The 19588-nt window shown below is 42.8% G+C and overlaps 1 protein-coding gene and 1 long non-coding RNA gene across 4 annotated transcripts in view; one reads left to right on the top strand and one right to left on the bottom strand.

The window, feature by feature from the left end:
• Window positions 1-19588, top strand: part of LOC143684122 (uncharacterized) — a 193696-nt gene that overhangs the window by 33669 nt on the left and 140439 nt on the right. The window lies entirely within an intron of this gene.
• Window positions 33-3824, bottom strand: LOC143684120 (uncharacterized). Of its 2 annotated transcripts, XM_077160808.1 has the most exons (5): window positions 3584-3824; window positions 2825-2870; window positions 2182-2242; window positions 888-1921; window positions 33-552 (listed from the first exon to the last, which is right to left on the bottom strand). In XM_077160808.1, the coding sequence occupies exons 1-5, from the start codon at window positions 3704-3706 to the stop codon at window positions 158-160; spliced, it is 1659 nt and encodes a 552-aa protein (XP_077016923.1). In that variant the 5' UTR covers window positions 3707-3824; the 3' UTR covers window positions 33-157. The 2 variants fall into 2 exon arrangements, with proteins under 2 accessions (XP_077016923.1, XP_077016922.1); XM_077160807.1 differs by lacking the exon at window positions 3584-3824 and having other exon boundaries at window positions 2825-3569.

Below are 19588 nucleotides of genomic sequence, written 5' to 3'. Positions count from 1 at the left end.
GACATAAAAATATGTGAAGAATGAGTGTTGGCTTCTTGGTCTTTTTTGTTTTACTTTTTGGTGTTTGGTGTATTAGTTTGATAAATAACAAATTATCATAAAAGACAGTAGCTTCAGATAAAATATTTTATCTTATCCCGTTAGGGAGCAAGAGGTGTCAATCCTTGGCAGCCCAGCAGCACAGACTGCCTAAACAGAAGCGTCTGCGGGGCGCTGGTGAGGGTGTGCCACGCAGTTCATTTGGGGGTGCCGCTGGAGAATAGTAGATGCTCTCCGTGTTTTGAGAGAATTGTACTCTTCTCCGCCTTCCTCTCACCGGCACCCTAAAGGCCCGGCCTCCACTGGGCCCACCCTCGTGTGCGGCACTGAGGGCCCATTGTGCTCTTGCACGTACGAGGGAGCCCAGGACATGGGGGCTTTCCTTCTCAGCCTGTGGGCACCTCCTAGGGGTTGGGCCCCCTTGAGATGTTATGAGGGGGCCTTCGCATCCCTTGATGTCACTGCTGTGCCCACAGGGGGTCCTCTTCAGAACTGCCCCACTTCGTTCATTTCCTGGAGGGGATGGAACAAAGGGTGTCAGGAAAATCTCTGGCCGAGGCAGAGGTCCTCTTCTTTAGGTCTGCAGAGTCCCTCACCCCTTCTCCTGCGGACACGCTCTAAGGTGGAATTAGGGGGCCCTCCTCTTTCAGAAGTGTTTGCAGTGTGATCTTATTGTGGTGCTTCCTTACAAGGAGGAGCTTAGGGAGTTCCTGCAGCCAGAGGTTGCTTCTTTGGCCTCCCGAGGCTTCCACTTACTTAGCAGCTGCCAGGTTTCCTCAGACCCCACCCTGTGGACATGGCAATGAGTGACCCCAGGAACCACCTACCTGACTTGAGGCATACTTTACCTGGGCAAGCCTGGGGCCTGGACTCTATGTCCTTGTGGACCCTCAGATGACCCACGGTCGTGTGGGTCACTGCCAGCCTGGAGGGGCAGATGGCAGTTGCCCTCCTGGTGAGGTGGAGTGCCGGTGGCTGTGCAGGGGTGGCTGGAGGTGGAAAATAACAGGCCTGCACACCCCTGCTGTTACTATCTTCATCCCTGCAGGGCAGGGTGGTTTTGGCCTGTCCGATGGTGGGGTCAGGCCTTGAGGTGGTTTGGGGAAGGTCAGGCAGGGGGAGGGGTACTGGGACAGGAGGGAACTCTGCGGGAAGGGAGGAAAGGGCCAGGGATTGGGGTGGAGGAATCCCTCTCGAATATTTTGAGGGAAGAGAGGTGGGCAGAGTGGAGGGTGAAGGTAGAGAAAGGGAGGGGCCAGGCAGGGACAGGGCCAAGAAATGCTCCCATGGCAGGAATAACTGGGATGACAGGGAAATGGGAAAAGAGGTGTGGGGGAAGGAGAAGCAAGGAGGCAGAGGTGAGGATGAGCCCAGGGTTTGTAGGGAAATTGGGGATGGGTATGTGGGAGCCAATGTGGGGGGGGACCATGGAGGCAGGAATAAGGTCAGGGGTGAAGGAGAGAGGAGTGGTAGGGAGGGACACGGGGGTAAGGAGAGGAAGGAAGGGAATGTGGGAGGATAGGAGACCATCCAGGTGGTGACAAGTAGGGGATGATGGGCTTCCCCAGGCACCACCTGGAAACAGAACAACACATGCACCCATGTTCCAGGGGTCTCCCCCAGAGGGGCAGGTGGTTCAGCCCGTGGAGGAGACAGTGAGGCAGTTGAGACCAAGATGGAGATTGCAGCTCTCGATGGTAACAGCTGCGGGTGTGGAGATGCTCTGGAGGCCAGAAACCAAACTGCCGAAGGAGGCACTGTGGAAATAGGGACCTCCACAAGGCACCCCTTCGGCAGGTGGGCATCCCGAGTCGATGGAAAGACCCAGGGATGACAGGTGACTTTGTGGTCTCTGGCCGGTCCAGGGTGCTTGCACAGGGGGCTGCGGAAGACAGAAAGCGGAAGCTTCAGAAGAGGAAGAAGGGGGTCTGGACACCCAGGCAAGCCTCGCCAGGGTCGGAGCTTCTGGCCCGACACACCTCTTGCGTCCCTGACTTTCTAGTAGACATTGAGCCTGCACCCAGGGCTTTCTCTGACATTGCTTCCCTGTACAAATCCCCTCTGCTCCACCCTAGACAGCTCTGGGACCCTTGGACAGCACAAGTTAGAAGGCTGAGTAGGAAATATGAAGAGAGAAATCACCTTTTCTGAGGAGGACTCCGGTCCCAGGTCCTCAGGGATCCTCCCTGGCAAGCTCTCCAAGCTGGGAAATCAGGAGGTTGGGTTACATGCGGTGAAGGAGGAGTCCAGACACTTCCATGGAGCTGCATGTCACAGCCCTACAGGGAAGACTTGGAGGAGAGATTGTAAGTGCTCCAAGCTTCAGGTCACAATGATAGTTGGTAAATGGAAACCATGGAGGGTCCCACATGTTTAATGTTTAATCATTTATCAAGTACTCGCATATTAATTATCTCATGAGATTCCCACAGATATTTGAACTAACCTGAAAAAAAACTTATTTCACAGTAGAAACCTCAGTTTTAGTGCAGTTAAATCTTTGTCAATGGCAGGCACCACAATTCCTGCCTCTGAAGCCAACCTAGATTTGCTTCACTGCATCTCACCTTTCTTCTTTCCTTCTAAGCACGGGTGGAGCAGGATGTGAGCATGCCCCAAGATTTGGGTGTCCTTCCTGCGACCCTGTCCCCTGGGGCCTTTCTTCCCTGAGAGGGACTCACCCCAACACCTGACATCCTCAGACCGTGCAGTTGGGGTTGACTGTCAGGGATTGTGAGATGTGTTGCACCCTTAGAGCAGGTGTGCAGGGAAAGCAGGGCCTTACCTCTCAATCCACCCTCTCTCTCCATCTCCGGGTCTCTGCACTGACACTGAAAGACCAAGAAACAAGGAATATAATTGCAATCTGTGAAGGAAACCTTCAGATCCTCATGTCTCAACAATGTGTCCTTTGTATATTGCCTGTTACTCATTTTTAAGGGAGTCAATTCCTTTCTATTATTATTCCATCTTGAAATTACACAAATAATTGTTTTCCGAAGGAGATCATTAATTTTGTCAGGTCCTGAATCTTCTTTTGAGCAGGCACAGAATCTCAGTTCTCCAGGAGCAAGTGTGCTGTGTACCATGCGCTGCTCCCAACCTCAGAGTTTCCACAAGAGCCTATTCTCAGAGCCCTTCAGAGTCCCGGCATTGCTCTCCATCTGAGCTGAACCCATGGAACAGGCTTGGCCCAGAGGTACCTGAGGTGGTATCTGGACAGTGAACGAGTGTTGAGTGGGTCTCTCTGGATAGCCTGAATTTCCCAGTATCACAGTCCATACCCACACAGACGTGCATTTAGGAGTTTATTCTGTAACCTTCTTCCCCACCCACCTGGAAGGCCCTGAAGTTTGGATTGAATCAAAAGCCCCTCTCTGATATTTCCCCACCCTACCTGTTCCCAAGATGATAGCATGTTCATTCTGAGAGATTTATGCTGAGCTGTCCCTCTGGGCCAACACATGGGTTTGGGAAAGTGGACATGGGCTAGGGGAAAACAGTGAATCTCTGCTGTGGACTGGGCCCAGGGTCCCTTACTTACCTCACTGGAGTCTTGATGTTTTTTGACTCCCTGGAACTTCTCCTTCCTCTGCCTGCAGTGGAGCCACAGGACACAAAGCCCCAGTACAGACCAGAGGAGGATAAGGGGACCCAGTTCCCACATGGCTGAGCAGGAGCTCAACCACAGGTCACTGGGACTGCTCCAAAAACAGAGAAAAGTTTTCACCAACCACAACGAACTGCTACCTCTGGCAAGTAGGCACAGAGAAAGCACACTGCAGCCTAGGGGCCAGCCTGACATCACAGGGCTTAGAATAGTCATAAAGGTTCTCTGGGTGGGGGAGGGGAAGCCCAGGGGAAGGGGCACCCACTGCCCATCCCCCCACCTCACCTCTCCTTTGCCCCCAGAGGCACCCCTCCTCCCAGGCTCTAAATGTCTCCTTATTTGTCTTTGGCTTCCTATTTTCTGCATCAATCCTTTATTTTCTGCTTTGGTATAATTTTAGTGTAATTTTCCATTGCACTTCGTTCAGATATGTCTGATAGCCTCTTTACTCTTTCACCAATTCCAGTGTACTCAAGTAGGTGAATTTTTCCCCCCAAATCAGGAAAACCTTTTTACTTACACCTGGAAACTCCTCTTCTCCCAACTCTGGTGTCTTTGGATCAGACTTTGAAATCTCGTGGACTTCGTCCTGCAGGTTTTTGAAACTGTTTGGGTCCGGTGACCCCTGAGTTCCTTCCTCCCTATGGAAATGTGTATACGTATCCTATGAATGTTCCTCCTTTGTATGTTGACAGCAAATAACTTGTTATGAGTTTACAAAGGTCCAAAGCAAATGGAGAATTTTGCCTTAGGACAGACCATGCCTGTAACTGACTTGAGATCTTATACTGTCTCTAACTTGGTACTTCATTTGGTACTGAAATGTTTAAGGTTTTCTGATAGTGTTATGGAATCAATGTATTTTGCATTTGGAAAGAGCATCTGTTTTGGGGGTCCAAAGTGAATATCCCAGTCTGAATCTGTGGTGGACCCCAGAAAAGCCACACCCTTTGATCCTCATTCAATATTTCTGGGTGGAGCATTTTGATTGTTTCCATGAAAACGTGACCCACCCAGTTGTGGGTGGTAAATTTTGATTAGATGATTTCCATGGAGGTGTGTCTCCACCCATTGAAGATGGAGTTGCTTGTTGGAATCCTTTAAAAGAGGAAACATTTTGGAGAGAGTCCCTTTTTAGTAAAACCACATGAAAGCCAGCAGACACTGCCATGTTCACCATGTGCCCTTCCAGATGTGAGAGAATCATTGAACATCATCAGCCTTCTTTTTTTTATTAAAGAAAAAAAAATTAACACAACATTTAGAAATCATTCCATTCTACATAGGCAATCAGTAATTCTTAACATCATCACATAGATGCATGATCATCATTTCTTAGAACATTTGCATTGATTTAGGAAAAGAACTAGCAAAACAACAGAAAAAGATAAAGAATGTTAATATAGAGAAAAAATTAAAATAATAATAATAGTAAAAAAAAAGACACAAACAAACAAACAGACAAAAAAAAACCTATAGCTCAGATGCAGCTTCATTCAGTGTTTTAACATGATTACTTTACAATTAGGTATTATTCTGCTGACCATTTTTGAGTTTTTGTATCTAGTACTGTTGCACAGTCTGTATCCCTTCAGCTCCAAGTACCCATTATCTTACCCTGTTTCTAACTCCTGCTGGACTCTGTTACCAATGACTTGTTCCAAGTTTATTCTCTAATGTCGGTTCACATCAGTGGGGACCATACTGTATTTGCCCTTTAGTTTTTGACTAGACTCACTCAGCATAATGTTCTTTAGGTCCATCCATGTTATTACATGCTTCGTTAATTTATTCTGTCTTAAAGCTGCATAATATTCTATCATATGTATATACCACAGTTTGTTTAGCCACTTGTCTGTTGATGGACATTTTGGCTGTTTCCATCTCTTTGCAATTGTAAATAATGCTGCTATAAACATTGGTGTGCAAATGTCCGTTTGTGTCTTTGCCCTTAAGTCTTTGAGTAGATACCTAGCAATGGTATTGCTGGGTCGTATGGCAATTCTATATTCAGCTTTTTGAGGAACCGCCAAACTGCCTTCCACAGTGGTTGCACCATTTGACATTCCCACCAACAGTGGATAAGTGTGCCTCTTTCTCCGCATCCTGTCCAGCACTTGTCATTTTCTGTTTTGTTGATAATGGCCATTCTGGTGGGTTTGAGATGATACCTCATTGTGGTTTTAATTTGCATTTCTCTAATGGCCAGGGACATTGAGCATCTCTTCATGTGCCTTTTGGCCATTTGTAATTCCTCTTCTGAGAGGTGTCTGTTCAAGTCTTTTTCCCATTTTGTAATTGGGTTGGCTGTCTTTTTGTTGTTGAGTTGGACAATCTCTTTAGAAATTCTGGATACTAGACCTTTATCTGATATATCATTTCCAAATATTGTCTCCCATTGTGTAGGCTGTGTTTCTAATTTCTTGTTGAAGTTCTTTGATGCACAAAAGTGTTTAATTTTGAGGAGCTCCCATTTATTTATTTCCTTCTTCAGTGCTTTTGCTTTAGGTTTAAAGTCCATAAAACCACCTCCAATTGTAAGTTTCATGAGATATCTCCCTACATTTTCCTCTAACTGTTTTATGGTCTTAGACCTAATGTTTAGATCTTTGATTCATTTTGAGTTAACTTTTGTATAGGGTGTGAGATACGGGTCTTCTTTCATTCTTTTGCATATGGATATCCAGTTCTCTAGGCACCATTTATTGAAGAGACTGCTCTGTCCCAGGTGAGTTGGCTTGACTGCCTTATCAAAGATCAATTGTCCATAGATGAGCGGGTCTATATCTGAGCACAATATTCAATTCCATTGGTCGATATATCTATCTTTATGCCAATACCATGCTGTTTTGACTACTGTGGCTTCATAATATGCCTTAAAGTCAGGCAGCGTGAGACCTCCAGCTTCGTTTTTTTTTCCTCAATATATTTTTAGCAATTCGGGGCATGCTGCCCTTCCAGATGAATTTGCTTATTGGTTTTTCTATTTCTGAAAAATAAGTTGTTGGGATTTTGATTGGTATTGCATTGAATCTGTAAATCAATTTAGGTAGGATTGACATCTTAACTATATTTAGTCTTCCAATCCATGAACACGGTATGCCCTTCCATCTATTTAGGTCTTCTGTGATTTCTTTTAACAGTTTTTTTGTAGTTTTCTTTATATAGGTTTTTTGTCTCTTTAGTTAAATTTATTCCTAGGTATTTTATTCTTTTAGTTGCAGTTATAAATGGGATTCATTTCTTGATTTCCCCCTCAGCTTGTTCATTACTAGTGTATAGAAATGCTACAGATTTTTGAATGTTGATCTTGTAACCTGCTACTTTGCTGTACTCATTTATTAGCTCTAGTAGTTTTGTTGTGGATTTTTCCGGGTTTTTGACATATAGTATCATATCGTCTGCAAACAGTGATAGTTTTACTTCTTCCTTTCCAATTTTGATTCCTTGTATTTCTTTTTCTTGTCTAATTGCTCTGGCTAGAACCTCCAACACAATGTTGAATAATAGTGGTGATAATGGACAACCTTGTCTTGTTCCTGATCTAAGGGGGAAAGTTTTCAGTTTTTCCACATTGAGGATGATATTAGCTGTGGGTTTTTCATATATTCCCGCTATCATTTTAAGGAAGTTCCCTTGTATTCCTATCTTTTGAAGTGTTTTCAACAGGAAAGGATGTTGAATCTTGTCAAATGCCTTCTCTGCATCAATTGAGATGATCATGTGATTTTTCTGCTTTGATTTGTTGATATGGTGTATTACATTAATTGATTTTCTTATGTTGAAGCATCCTTGCATACCTGGGATGAATCCTACCTGGTCATGATGTATAATTCTTTTAATGTGTTGCTGCATTCGATTTGCTAGAATTTTGTTGAGAATTTTTGCATCTATATTCATTAGAGAGATTGGTCTGTAGTTTTCTTTTTTTTGTAATATCTTTGCCTGGTTTTGGTATAAGGGTGATTTTGGCTTCATAGAATGAATTAGGTAGCTTTCCCTCCACTTCAATTTTTTTGAAGAGTTTGAGGAGAGTTGGTACTAATTCTTTCTGGAATGTTTGATAGAATTCACATGTGAAGTCGTCTAGTCCTGGACTTTTCTTTTTAGGAAGTTTCTGAATGACTGATTCAATTTCTTTACTTGTGATTGGTTTGTTAAGGTCATCTATTTCTTCTTGAGTCAAAGTTGGTTGTTCATGTCTTTCCAGGAACCCATCCATTTCTTCTAAATTGTTGTATTTATTAGCGTAAAGTTGTTCATAGTATCCTGTTATTACCTTCTTTATTTCTGTGAGGTCAGTGGTTATGTCTTGTCTTCCATTTCTGATTTATTTATTTGCATCCTCTCTCTTCTTCTTTTTGTCAGTCTTGCTAAAGGCCCATCAATCTTATTGATTTTCTCATAGAACAGGCTTCCGGTCTTATTGATTTTCTCTATTGTTTTCATGTTTTCAATTTCATTTGTTTCTGCTCTAATCTTTGTTATTTCTTTCCTTTTGCTTGCTTTGGGATTCGTTTGCAGTTCTTCCAAGTGGACAGTTAATTCCTGCATTTTTGCTTTTTCTTCTTTTCTGATATAGGCATTTAGGGCAATAAATTTCCCTCTTAGCACTGCCTTTGCTGCGTCCCATAAGTTTTGATATGTTGTGTCTTCATTTTCATTTGCCTCTAGGTATTTACTAATTTCTCTTGCAATTTCTTCTTTGACCCACTTGTTGTTTAAGAGTGTGTTGTTGAGCCTCCATGTATTTATGAATTTTCTGGCACTCCGCCTATTATTGATTTCCAACTTCATTCCTTTATGATCCGAGAAAGTGTTGTGTATGATTTCAATCTTTTTAAATTTGTTAAGACTTGCTTTGTGACCCAGCATATGGTCTATCTTTGAGAATGATCCATGAGCACTTGAAAAAAGGGTGTATCCTGCTGTTGTGGGATGTAATGTCCTATAAATGTCTGTTAGGTCTAGCTCATTTATAGTAATATTCAGATTCTCTATTTCTTTATTGATCCTCTGTCTAGATGTTCTGTCCATTGATGAGAGTGGTGAATTGAAGTCTCCAACTATTATGGTATATGTGTCTATTTCCCTTTGCAGTGTTTGCAGTGTATTCCTCACGTATTTTGGGGCATTCTGGTTCGGTGCGTAAATATTTATGATTGTTATGTCTTCTTGCTTGATTGTTCCTTTTAATAGTATATAGTGTCCTTCTTTGTGTCTTTTAACTGTTTTACATTTGAAGTCTAATTTGTTGGATATTAGTATAGCCACTCCTGCTCTTTTCTGGTTGTTATTTGCATGAAATATCTTTTCCCAACCTTTCACTTTCAACCTATATTTATCTTTGGGTCTAAGATGGGTTTCCTGTAGACAGCATAAAGAAGGATCCTGTTTTTTAATCCATTCTGCCAGTCTATGTCTTTTGATTGGGGAATTCAGTCCATTAACATTTAAAGTTATTACTGTTTGGATAATATTTTCCTCTACCATTTTGCCTTTTGTATTATATATATCATATCTGACTTTCCTTCTTTCTACACTTTTCTCCATGCCTCTCTCTTCTGTCTTTCTGTATCTGACTCTAGTGCTTCCTTTAGTATTTCTTGAAGAGCTGGTCTCTTGGTCACAAATTCTCTCAGTGACTTTTTGTCTGAGAATGTTTTAATTTCTCCCTCATTTTTGAAGGACAGTTTTACTGGATATAGGAGTCTTGGCTGGCAGTTTTTCTCTTTTTGTAACTTAAATATATCATCCCACTGTCTTCTAGCTTCTATGGTTTCTGCTGAGAAATCTACACATAGTCTTATTGGGTTTCCCTTGTATGTGATGGATTGCTTCTCTCTCGCTGCTTTCAAGATCCTCTCTTTCTCTTTGACCTCTGACATTCTAACTAGTAAGTGTCTTGGGGAACTCCTATTTGTGTCTAATCTCTTTGGGGTTCGCTGGACTTCTTGGATCTGTAATTTTAGGTCTTTCATAAGAGTTGGGAAATTTTCAGTGAAAATTTCTTCCATTAGTTTTTCTCCTCCTTTTCCCTTCTCTTCTCCTTCTGGGACACCCACTATATGTATATTTGTACGGTTCACATTGTCTTTGAGTTCCCTGATACCTTGTTCAAATTTTTCCATTCTTTTCCGGATAGTTTCTGTTTCTTTTTGGAATTCAGATGTTTCATCCTCCAAATCACTAATTCTATTTTCTGTCTCTTTAAATCTGTCATTGTAGGTATCCATTGTTTTTTCCATCTTTTCTACTTTATCTTTCACTTCCATAAATTCTGTGATTTGTTTTTTCAGTTTTTCTATTTCTTCTTTATGTTCAGCCCATGTCTTCTTCATGTCCTCCCTCAATTTATCGATTTCGTTTTTGAAGAGGTTTTCCATTTCTGTTCGTATATTCAGCATTAGTTGTTTCAGCTCCTGTATCTCATTTGAACTATTGGTTTGTTCGTTTGACTGGGCCATATGTTCAATTTTCTGAGCGTGATCCATTATCTTCTGCTGGCGTCTGGGCATTTAGTCAGATTTCCCTGGTTGTTCGACCCCACAGGTTGAACGATTTTTCTGTGCAATCTCCGGGTTCTGTTTTTCCTATCCTGCCCAGTAGGTGGCGCTCGTGTCACACGTTTGTCTACGAGTTCCACCAGTGAAAGTTGCTGTGGGTCATTTAACTCTGGAAAATTCTCGCCGTAGGGGAGGTTCGGCAGCCGAAGCATCTTGAAAGAGTGCCAGCCGGCTTGGGGTTCCGAATGCGGGGAGGGTCGCCGGCCGCCACAGCACGCGAGAGCGTCTGGCCGAATTAGCTAGTCGGCCCGAGGCGCCAAGCGTGGCGGGAGGGCGCCAGCTGTCACAGCCCGGAAGAGTGCACTGTTCCCTGCCAGACGGGGGAGTCACGTGTTTGGAAGGGATCCCCTGGTCACTGTTCTCCGCAGTCTGGGGATTTCCGACCCAACTCTCTCAGTTGGTCTGGGGGGCCTCGCGTGGTGGGGACACCAGCCGCCACGGCCTAAGGGGACCGCCTGTCCAATTCTACCAGCTGGCCTGGGAAGGTGGAAGGGAGGGACTCCGGTTGCTTGCCGTCCCACCCAGGAAAGCCCGTGCCCCTTGGTGATCTCACCAGAGCTGGTTCTCCCAGATAGTCAGCCGTTCCAGGATGGGGTATGCCGTCCCTTTGATCTCCCTCGTGGCTCCGTGAGCTGCTCTGTATTGTCTCCACTCCCCCAGTAGCTGTTGTGGAGGAGGAAAGGTGAGGGTGGCAAGGCTGTCCAGGCTGGTGGCGGAGGAGCCGGTGAAGGCGGAAGAGGGGAGAGGAGGGCGGGCGGGTCTGCTGCTGCGGGGCGTGGGCGCCGCGCGGCGGGCCTTGCCTAGACTTTTGTTTTGGTTTTAGGTTTTTGTTGTGTCTTGTCTCAAAGCATTGTCTGAAGATTTTTAAAATTGACAAAGAACATGTGTGAGAAATCTAAGTAAACTAAGCAGGATGACTTTTTAAATTGCATTCAAAGCATTGGGAACAATATGGGTGTGAGCCCATGAGAAAGAAAAGCATGACATGAATATGTGAAATAATTTAGCCTCAGTATGAATTGGGGGATGGCCAAAAAACAGCCAAATCAATGATCAGTAAAGTATAATGTTGTTTTGTAGCTGAATGAATTTGTAAGAGAATAAAGAAATGGAATTTAAATTTCTTATTTGTAGTGTTTTATGGCTCTACCTCAGGATGAAATGTTGTTGTGAGAATGTTTAGTGATGGCATTTTACCATAAATATTGAGATTTTTTTTTAAGAACTCCTTAACTTTTGTCTCCAGAGGATATAAAGGAGGACCCAGCCCTAGGAAAAGAAAGGGCTGGCTGAGACTCACAACCCCCAAGTGAAGAAAGTGCTGGGTGAGGCTTCTGAACTTCAAGGTGAAAAAATAACAACTGGTATACTTAGACCTCAAGCCAGAGAGTGCCCTGAGCTCTTGACTGGGGCTACAGATTTCTGGGCTGGGAGATTGGTGGCTGAAACTTCTGGACATTAAGTTGTGGAGTGCCCAGGGCTGTTGATCAAGGGAATGGCAGCTAAAGCCCCTTTGTGGATACCCACAGCTCCTGTGCTCCCCTCTCCTTTATGCTGGTATCCGAGGTTTGGTTCTCCCACCTGCCCATCCCCTCTGCTTTCTTGCCAGATGACCAAGAATGAACACAGGAAGCTTTTCAGCTCCCATGCAATGGCCCTCACACCTCATATCCAGAGTGATATGACTTTTAGGTAATGTGGCTCTACCTTTGGAAGTCAAAGACATTGACAGTTCCTTCTCAGACAAGTGCTATCTGGAAAAGATTATCAGAGCACACCTAGGAAATACATATACATACATATCCCTTTTTCCACCTCAGATCTATGCTATGAGAAATATGGGTTCCCAGCTATTAAGCATAGCCCAGAAAAATGGAAAGCATATTTGATTCAGTTCTTACAATGCATAATTCGAATTGGGCTAATATTCCATCAAAAGTAGATGAGCTATTGAGCTCAGAAGAAAGGAGAATTGTAATTGAAGAGGCTCTTGATCATGATAACAGTTTCAGTGTGCTAATGTTGCCAGAATGTAATACAACAGAAATGGACTGACTTTTATAAAGGAATTTATTCTTACACATTTCCAGTTCTGAGGCCTTTAACATGTTCAAACAAAGGCATCCAGAGAAATGTATCCTGACGCCTAAGAAAGGCTGATATCTGCCAAGTCAAAACACATGTGGCTAGCATCTGGTCCTTATTCCTGGTTCTGTTTTCAGTGGCTTCCTCTCTAAGCATCTGTGGATCCTCACTTAGCTACTCCAAGGCAAAATTGGTTTTCATCTCTTAGCTTAGCACCTCCCAGGGCTGGAAGTTTCTTTCCTCTTGGCTTTTGTTCAGATAGCTCTCTCAGATCCTTCTGCATCTCTAGATATCTGATCTCAGTATTGGTTATACAAGCATTTGTCTTGGGACTCCAAGCTTCTATATTGGCTCTCCAAGTATCTCCAAATGTTTGTGTCTGTGTCAGTTCTGTGCAATTTCTCTCCCTATGAGATCTCCTAGACTCTAGTAGGCAAATTAAGTCCCTCCATGAAGGGCTGGAGTCACATCTCTGTCTAATAAAAAGGCCACATCCACAGGTGGATGTTCACATCTCCACAGAAACAACCTTATCAAAAGGTCACAATTAGGTGTGCCCCAACTCCATGGAACAACCTAATCAAGGGGTCTCAACCTACAATGTTGAAACAAGATTAAAAGAACATGGCTGCCCCCCAAATATTTGATTAGAATGAAAAGAAGATGTCCCTTCTTGGATACATAACAGTTTCAAAACACCACATTCTACCCTCTGAAGCCCTGAAAGTCATATTGTTTCCATATAAAAAACACATCCCACTCCATCACAATATCACAAATGCCTTAAACTATTCCAGCAACAGTAAAGATGCAAAACAAAAGTCAGAAACAGTACAAAATTTCATCAAAGTCAGTTACAGGAATGGTCTGTTCTAAGGAAAAATTCTCTGGCTGTTGACCTGTTAAATTTAGCAACATGTTTTCTGCTTCTAATATACAAAGGAGGAACAGTCATAGGATAAGCATTCCCATTGACATGGAGAAATCTAAAGAAAAAGTGGGTTCACAAAATTCAAACAGCTCTGAAAACCTGCAAGACAAATTGCACTTGATTTCAAAGTCTGAGCATCATTATCAACCTTGATAGAACAGCAGCCCCCCCCCCCTTTCCAAGAGCTTGTGCAGTGGTCCTTCTCTCTCCAAATGCTGGGGTGAGGGTTGCAATCTTGGAGAACATTGAGGAGACCACCTTATTCTCAGCTCTATCTTCTCCAAACATCAGAGCAGCACTTGGATTATCTTCCCTCTTAGGGCACATTCTTAACCCCATCAGAGCAATGGATGGCACATAGGCTCTCCCCAATATCCCAGGAATGGGCTTCACTCTGAGTGAGTGAAATCTGCAGCACCAAAACTCTTCCTGGACATTGAGGCAGAAGGCTTGCCCTCTGCCTTAAGAGCAAACTCACTCTTTCATGTAAATGGGTGGGTCTACTCTCCTAATCCAAGATTTCCTGGCTGTTTGACTTAGTTTCCATGATTCTGCCTTTGAAGCAATTTTTCCTTCATTCTGTCCTTTTAGACTAGTCTAGCAGTGGTTCTGTTTAATACATATCTCACAAAAATATTTTTGATTTAGCATGTAGCATACAGGAATCAAAGCCATCAAACTATAAGACTTCTCCCAAATCCTTTCTGGATAACTCCATCTCCAAGCCAGGGTTTTTATGGCATGGCTTATTTGTTTAATGTTTGCTTAAATTCACATGCTGGGCTCTCTTTTATGGGGTCTTGCTCTCTGGAAGCCCAGAATTTTAAGTACCATCAATTTCTGGTTTCTTTGTACCCAAAGGTGCAGTTCTCAACTTATCCTTTTCCTGCTGATGTTTTCTTATAAGCTCCAAGGAGCAACAAGCCTGCATTTTCCACACTTTGTGTGAAAATTTCCTCAGCTAAGTATCCCAGGTTATGGCCTTCAAATGCTGCCTACCTTCCAATGCCAGTGCTCAAATTTGCCAAATTCTCTGCCACTTTAAACCAAGGGTCACCTTTCTTCCAGTTTGCATGACACAGTTATCATTTCTAGCTAAGGCCTCATCAGAAGTATCTTTAGAGTCTGTATTTCTAACAGCTTCTTCAAAATAATATAGGCCTTCTCTATCACTCATATCACAATTCTTCCTGAACCTTCTCTTTATCCATGTAAAAAGTCATTCCAATATTTTTAGAATTTGCAAACCACAGCATCCCACTTGTCTGGTATCAAAATCTGTCCAGTTTGCTAATGCTGCTGGAATGCCATATACCAGAAATGGATTGGCTTTTATAAAGGGGATTTATTAATTTTCAAGTTTATAGCTCTAAGGCCTTTAAAATGTCCAAACTAAGAAATCCAGAAAAATGTATCTTAAGTCTTAAGAAAGATCAATGTCTATCACATGGAAAGGCATGTGGCTGGCATCTGTTGGTCCTTGTTCCTGCTTCTGGTGCTTCCTGACTTTGAGTGCAGCAGCTTCCTCTCTAAGTATCTGTGGATCCTCACTTAGCTACTAAGGGAAACCTTTGGGTTTCTTCTCTTAGCTTAACATCTCCTGTGGTTGGAAGTTTCTTTCCTACAGACTTCTCGGTTCAAATGGCTCTCTCAGCTCCTTCTCCATCTCCAGATGTCTAATCTCTGTATTAGCTATCCAAGCATCTGTGTTGACACTCCATGAATCTTCAAATGTTTGTGTCTGCATCAGTTCTGAACTCTTCCCCTTTCTGTGAGTTTTCTTAAAGATTCCAGTAAGCAAATTAAGACCCACTGTGAATGGGTGAAGTCACATCTCAGTCTAACAGAAAGTTACCACCTGCAATTGGATGTGTCACCTCTTCAAAGATGCAAACTAACCAGGAGGTCCCACCTTACAATATTGGATCAGGATTAAATTAACACATCTTCCCCCACAAGATTGAATGAGGGTTAAAAGAACATGTTTTTTTCTGGAGTACATGACAGTTTTAAACAGCACAATAATTCTTTAAGCAATAATAACCTAAGAAATGCAGTACACATCCCTGGAAAACCTATCCATTCCACAAGTTGACACCCATTAGAGTACAAATGAACAAGCCACCAGGACAAAATTGGATCATTATAAAGCTTGCATTATAATGGACCTCTGTAAGCTGGTGCTTAAACAAAATAACTTGAGTAAAGAACAAGAAGTCATTCAAGATCAAAAGGAAATCCCCTCAGGATTTCTAAGAGGGTATTCAGGGCTTAATGCATGTTTACTAATAAACCCTAAAAACTAAATAAATAAACACAATATAAATCAGTCCTTTATTTGCCAAAGTTTTTTGCCCTCAAGATTTCTGGGAAATTGCAAAAGCTGGAAGAAAACTAGGTAAGCCAATATTTGAGCTTATGGAAATTACCTTTAAAGATTTTTATCATCAGGATTCTTCATGTAAAAAAGAGCAGCAATATACTTACCTAGCTAACCTCAATGCTAATCTCTTAGGGGAAGTCCTGAATAAGACTGTGAAGCAGCCAAAGTCTGTGAAATGCAAGACTCCAATGGACCCAGGGAAAGCCATGGTCTCTGGTAGCAATGTGTCTACTGAAATAAGGAATGATGCAGCTTGACATGAAAGGAAACAAAATGTATACCAGCAACCTAATGCCCATAGCTGACAAGAGATAAAGATAATGACCTTGAACGATGAGTCTCCGGGGTATTTTCCACCAGTAAAGGAATAACCTATCCTGATCACCCACTTGGAACATTAAATCTCACTCCAAGTGGGTATAAAACTAGTTACTTTCCCAGTAGATATGGGAGCAACTTATTCAATTTTCAATCCTAGGCTTAATTGTACTTCAAAGGAATCCATCACTGTTTTGGGCATGTCTAGAGTTGCTAATAGCAGATTGTGCCCAAAGTTGAAGCAAATTAGAGAAGATCAATTGGCTTACAAATTTCTTTACGAGCCAATATCTCTTTCTAACCTGATGAAATGAAGTTACAGAGTCTAGCAATCCATACTGTGCTTCGCAAGCAGCAATTTTAAGCCTAACAGTCTGCCCAGAATGAATCAGTGTACTCAAAACATCAAGCAACAAATTCATATTGAGGTATGGGCTAAAGGGGTCCCCTAAGGTGAGCCAAAGATGTTCAGGAAGTCATGTATCATTGTGGCTGGACATCATTACACCACATTTAAAACAATATCCACTTATATGAGAAGCCAGAGAGCACATTATTTCATTGCCATTAACTAACAGAATTCTACAATGGATTCTAATGAGACCCTCTCAATCAGACTTGGACACCATTATTTTGTCAGTGCTAAAACCATGTATTCTGGTTTGCTAACTTCTGGGATGCAATATGCCAGAAACTGAACACCCTTTTTTTCCCACGTGGGCAGACACAAGGACAGAATGGAGCCACAGTGGCCTGCCCCAGAACAGCTTTTAAATGGCTTTTATTAAGTTGCAAGTCCACAATTCCAAGACTATGAAAATGCCCCAATTGAAGCAAGTCTATAAAATTTCCAAATAAAGACACCAACAAGAAGTTACCTTTACTAAAAAAGGCTGAATTAGGGTTTCTCTCACAACTGGAAAGGCACATGGCGAACACTGTGATGTCCGCTATCTTTCTCTCCAGGTTTCCTGTTTCAGGAAGCTGCCCTGCAGACATATTCCTTCTTCATCTCCAAAGATCTCTGGCACCATGGGCTCTCAGCCTCATGACTCTGCCATGGCTCTGCTCAGCTCTGCTGTGGCTCTCTTGTGTCTTTTAAAAGGAACTCTCTCCAAAGCATTTCCCCTTTTAAAAGATTCCAGTAAACTACTCAAGATCCACCTGTAATGGGTAGAGTCATATATCCTTCTATTCAAAAGCTAATACCCAGGATTGGGTGAATCACATCTCCATGGAGATAATCTAATCAAATTTCAAACCTATGGTGCTGAATAAGGGTTAGAAGAAACAATTGTTCCCACAAGATTGATTAAGATTAAAACATGGTTTTTTTAGGATACATAAATCCTTTCAATCTAGCCCACCATGGGTTCAAGATTACAGACTTGACCAAGGTTTGATGGCTATCAATCAAATAACAGAAGATACACATCCAACTCGGGTTTACTCTATATGCTCTCTTCATCAATATTTCTGAGGCATACACTTGGTTTTTGGTTTTAGGTGTCTTCTATTGCATCCCATTAGATAAAGATTCTTAGAAACTTTTCCCCTTCAAGTGTGAGGAATCTGACACAGAAATATTCTGGGTCTATATTTCCTCTAGGCTTTAAAAATATACTTATTCTATTTGGACAGGCCTTGTCCAGAAGTCTCCAGGTGGTAATTTCCATAAGAAACGTTTTCTTCAATATGTAGATGATATTCTTATAGCTAGCAAAACTTCAGAATCCTCAGACACTAATACCATGCCAATGCTAACAACCCAGTCAAGAAAGCATATAAATTATCTGAGGAAAGGGCTGAGATTGCACAGACCCATTACAAATACCTAAGATTTGAGCTCTCTCTGTCTACAAGGACAACAAGCTCTGCTGCTTAGTAGAAAAGAGGCTCTTTGATGAGTAACCACGACAAAGACCAGAAAAGAACTCAAAGGGTTCTTTGGTGTGGCCAGCTAATATTGACTGTAATAACCAATTTGGGGTTAATAGCCAAACCCATATATTTGGCAGTGAAGGGATAAGAAAAAGACACTTTGGAATGGTCACCAGCATATACAATTGCCTTTCAAAGTGTAAGAATTTGAGAGTTTTGCCATGCAAAGGAGGACTCCAAGAGATGTTCTCTCATGCAACTCGCAAGGGGTTTATTTACCACACATGCATGGGGCTCACTGAACATGCAGGAACAGAGAGCCCCGAGCCTGGGTTTGGGGAAGCCTTTTAAGGGCCAGGATAAGGGGGGGAGGGTTAGAGGGTTGAACATGAGTTACAGGTTCTGATTTATGCAGGAAGTAGATAACGAACAGTTTCACAACAAGTATTTCTGGCGCCAGGAGTCATGGGGGTTGCGAGAAGCAGATAAGGTGCCAGGAGTCATGGGAGTTGCGAGAAGCAGATAACCGCCCCAGGAAAGTCCCAGGTTGTTTTTCTTCAGCCTGATGGGGCCCCTGACTCTTTTCTCTACAATTCTTATCAGATGCATAGCAATGAATATAAAATGACACAAATGCTTTTGCTGGATATTTCTGTTGTTCTGAAGCTAAAATACGTGTAAATAGCTAAATTAAGCAGGAAAAATTAGCTACTGTTAAGCTGTATAAAATCCCTTTTTATATTCCCCACTCCTTTTTGTATATATCTCTAATCTTAGAGATTTTTTGGGTTATTTAACACTGAGTACTGTTGTCTCATGTGCATTAATTTGACGTTTCCAATCTGCCTTTGTAAAAACTGTGTAATTCTATTTAGAATACATGGTCCTATAGTTATTATTAAAAGTAACACAGTTAAAGGCCCAGCGAGAGCAGATAATAGCGTCGCCAACCAGGGGGACTTAGATTCAAACCATCCCTGTTGCACCTCTCGTTCTTCAGGTTGCAACAGGGCTCATTCCCCAGAGTGGTAAGATTACAAGGGGTCACTAGAAAAGAAGGCTCCCCTGCTCCCTCCCAAGTTTTAATAGTCTTCCCATCATCCCATTTGGATATTGTCCATTTCCAAGGCTTATGTGGGTTAGAATTGGGTTCCCCTGGGGGAAGGAGGAGAAGGAGTAGTAGCCCTACAAACCCGCAACTTGAGGGGATTATCAGTCTTTTCCAGTTTCCATTGGGACTCGGAGGGCGAAGGTGCAGGTTTGAGGTGAGATGCATGGATCCAGGATGCGATGCCATGAACCTTGACTGCGGTGGGGGTGGTCAAGAGTACGGTCCTTTCCAGCGAGGTTCAAGAGTCTGTACCTGGTGGCGGCGGACGTAGACGAAGTCCCCCACCTGATATTGATGCGGAGTTCTGTCATCCCCTGGCTGGTAGGAGGTGGAGAGCTGTCGCCACAGGAACCACAGGGCTTTTTCTAAGGCTCGCAGCCTGTCAAGCAAGGGGGTATGAAGGGAATTATTAAATTCTAGAATGGAGGACATGTCCTTGACTGGAGGTGGCACTCCATACAAGATTTCATAAGGGGTTAGATTACACATGAGAGCAGAGGGGGTATTTCTGGCTCTGAACAGGGCATAAGGCAGGAGCCATGGTCCAATCTTTTAAGCCAGTCTCTATAGCTAATTTGGTTAGGGTCTCTTTAATTGTCCTGTTCATTCTTTCTACCTGTCCTGAGCTTTGGGGTCTGTATGCGCAATGCAATTTCCAATCAAT

Source organism: Tamandua tetradactyla, chromosome 5, assembly GCF_023851605.1.
Source record: "Tamandua tetradactyla isolate mTamTet1 chromosome 5, mTamTet1.pri, whole genome shotgun sequence".
Lineage (NCBI taxonomy): Eukaryota > Metazoa > Chordata > Mammalia > Pilosa > Myrmecophagidae > Tamandua > Tamandua tetradactyla.
Note: the sequence above shows the minus strand (reverse complement) of the source record. Positions and strands in the feature narration are given on the sequence as shown.

What these genes read in the sequence shown, in the direction of transcription:
- LOC143684120 (XM_077160807.1), bottom strand. Translation starts at nt 3,128, where the DNA reads ATGGTACACAGCACACTTGCTCCTGGAGAACTGAGATTCTGTGCCTGC. An exon ending in GAGAGAGGGTGGATTGAGAG is followed by an intron (nt 2,243 to 2,824) that starts GTAAGGCCCTGC and finishes CTGATTTCCCAG; the next exon opens with CTTGGAGAGCTTGCCAGGGA. An exon ending in CGGAGTCCTCCTCAGAAAAG is followed by an intron (nt 1,922 to 2,181) that starts GTGATTTCTCTC and finishes TGTCTTCCGCAG; the next exon opens with CCCCCTGTGCAAGCACCCTG.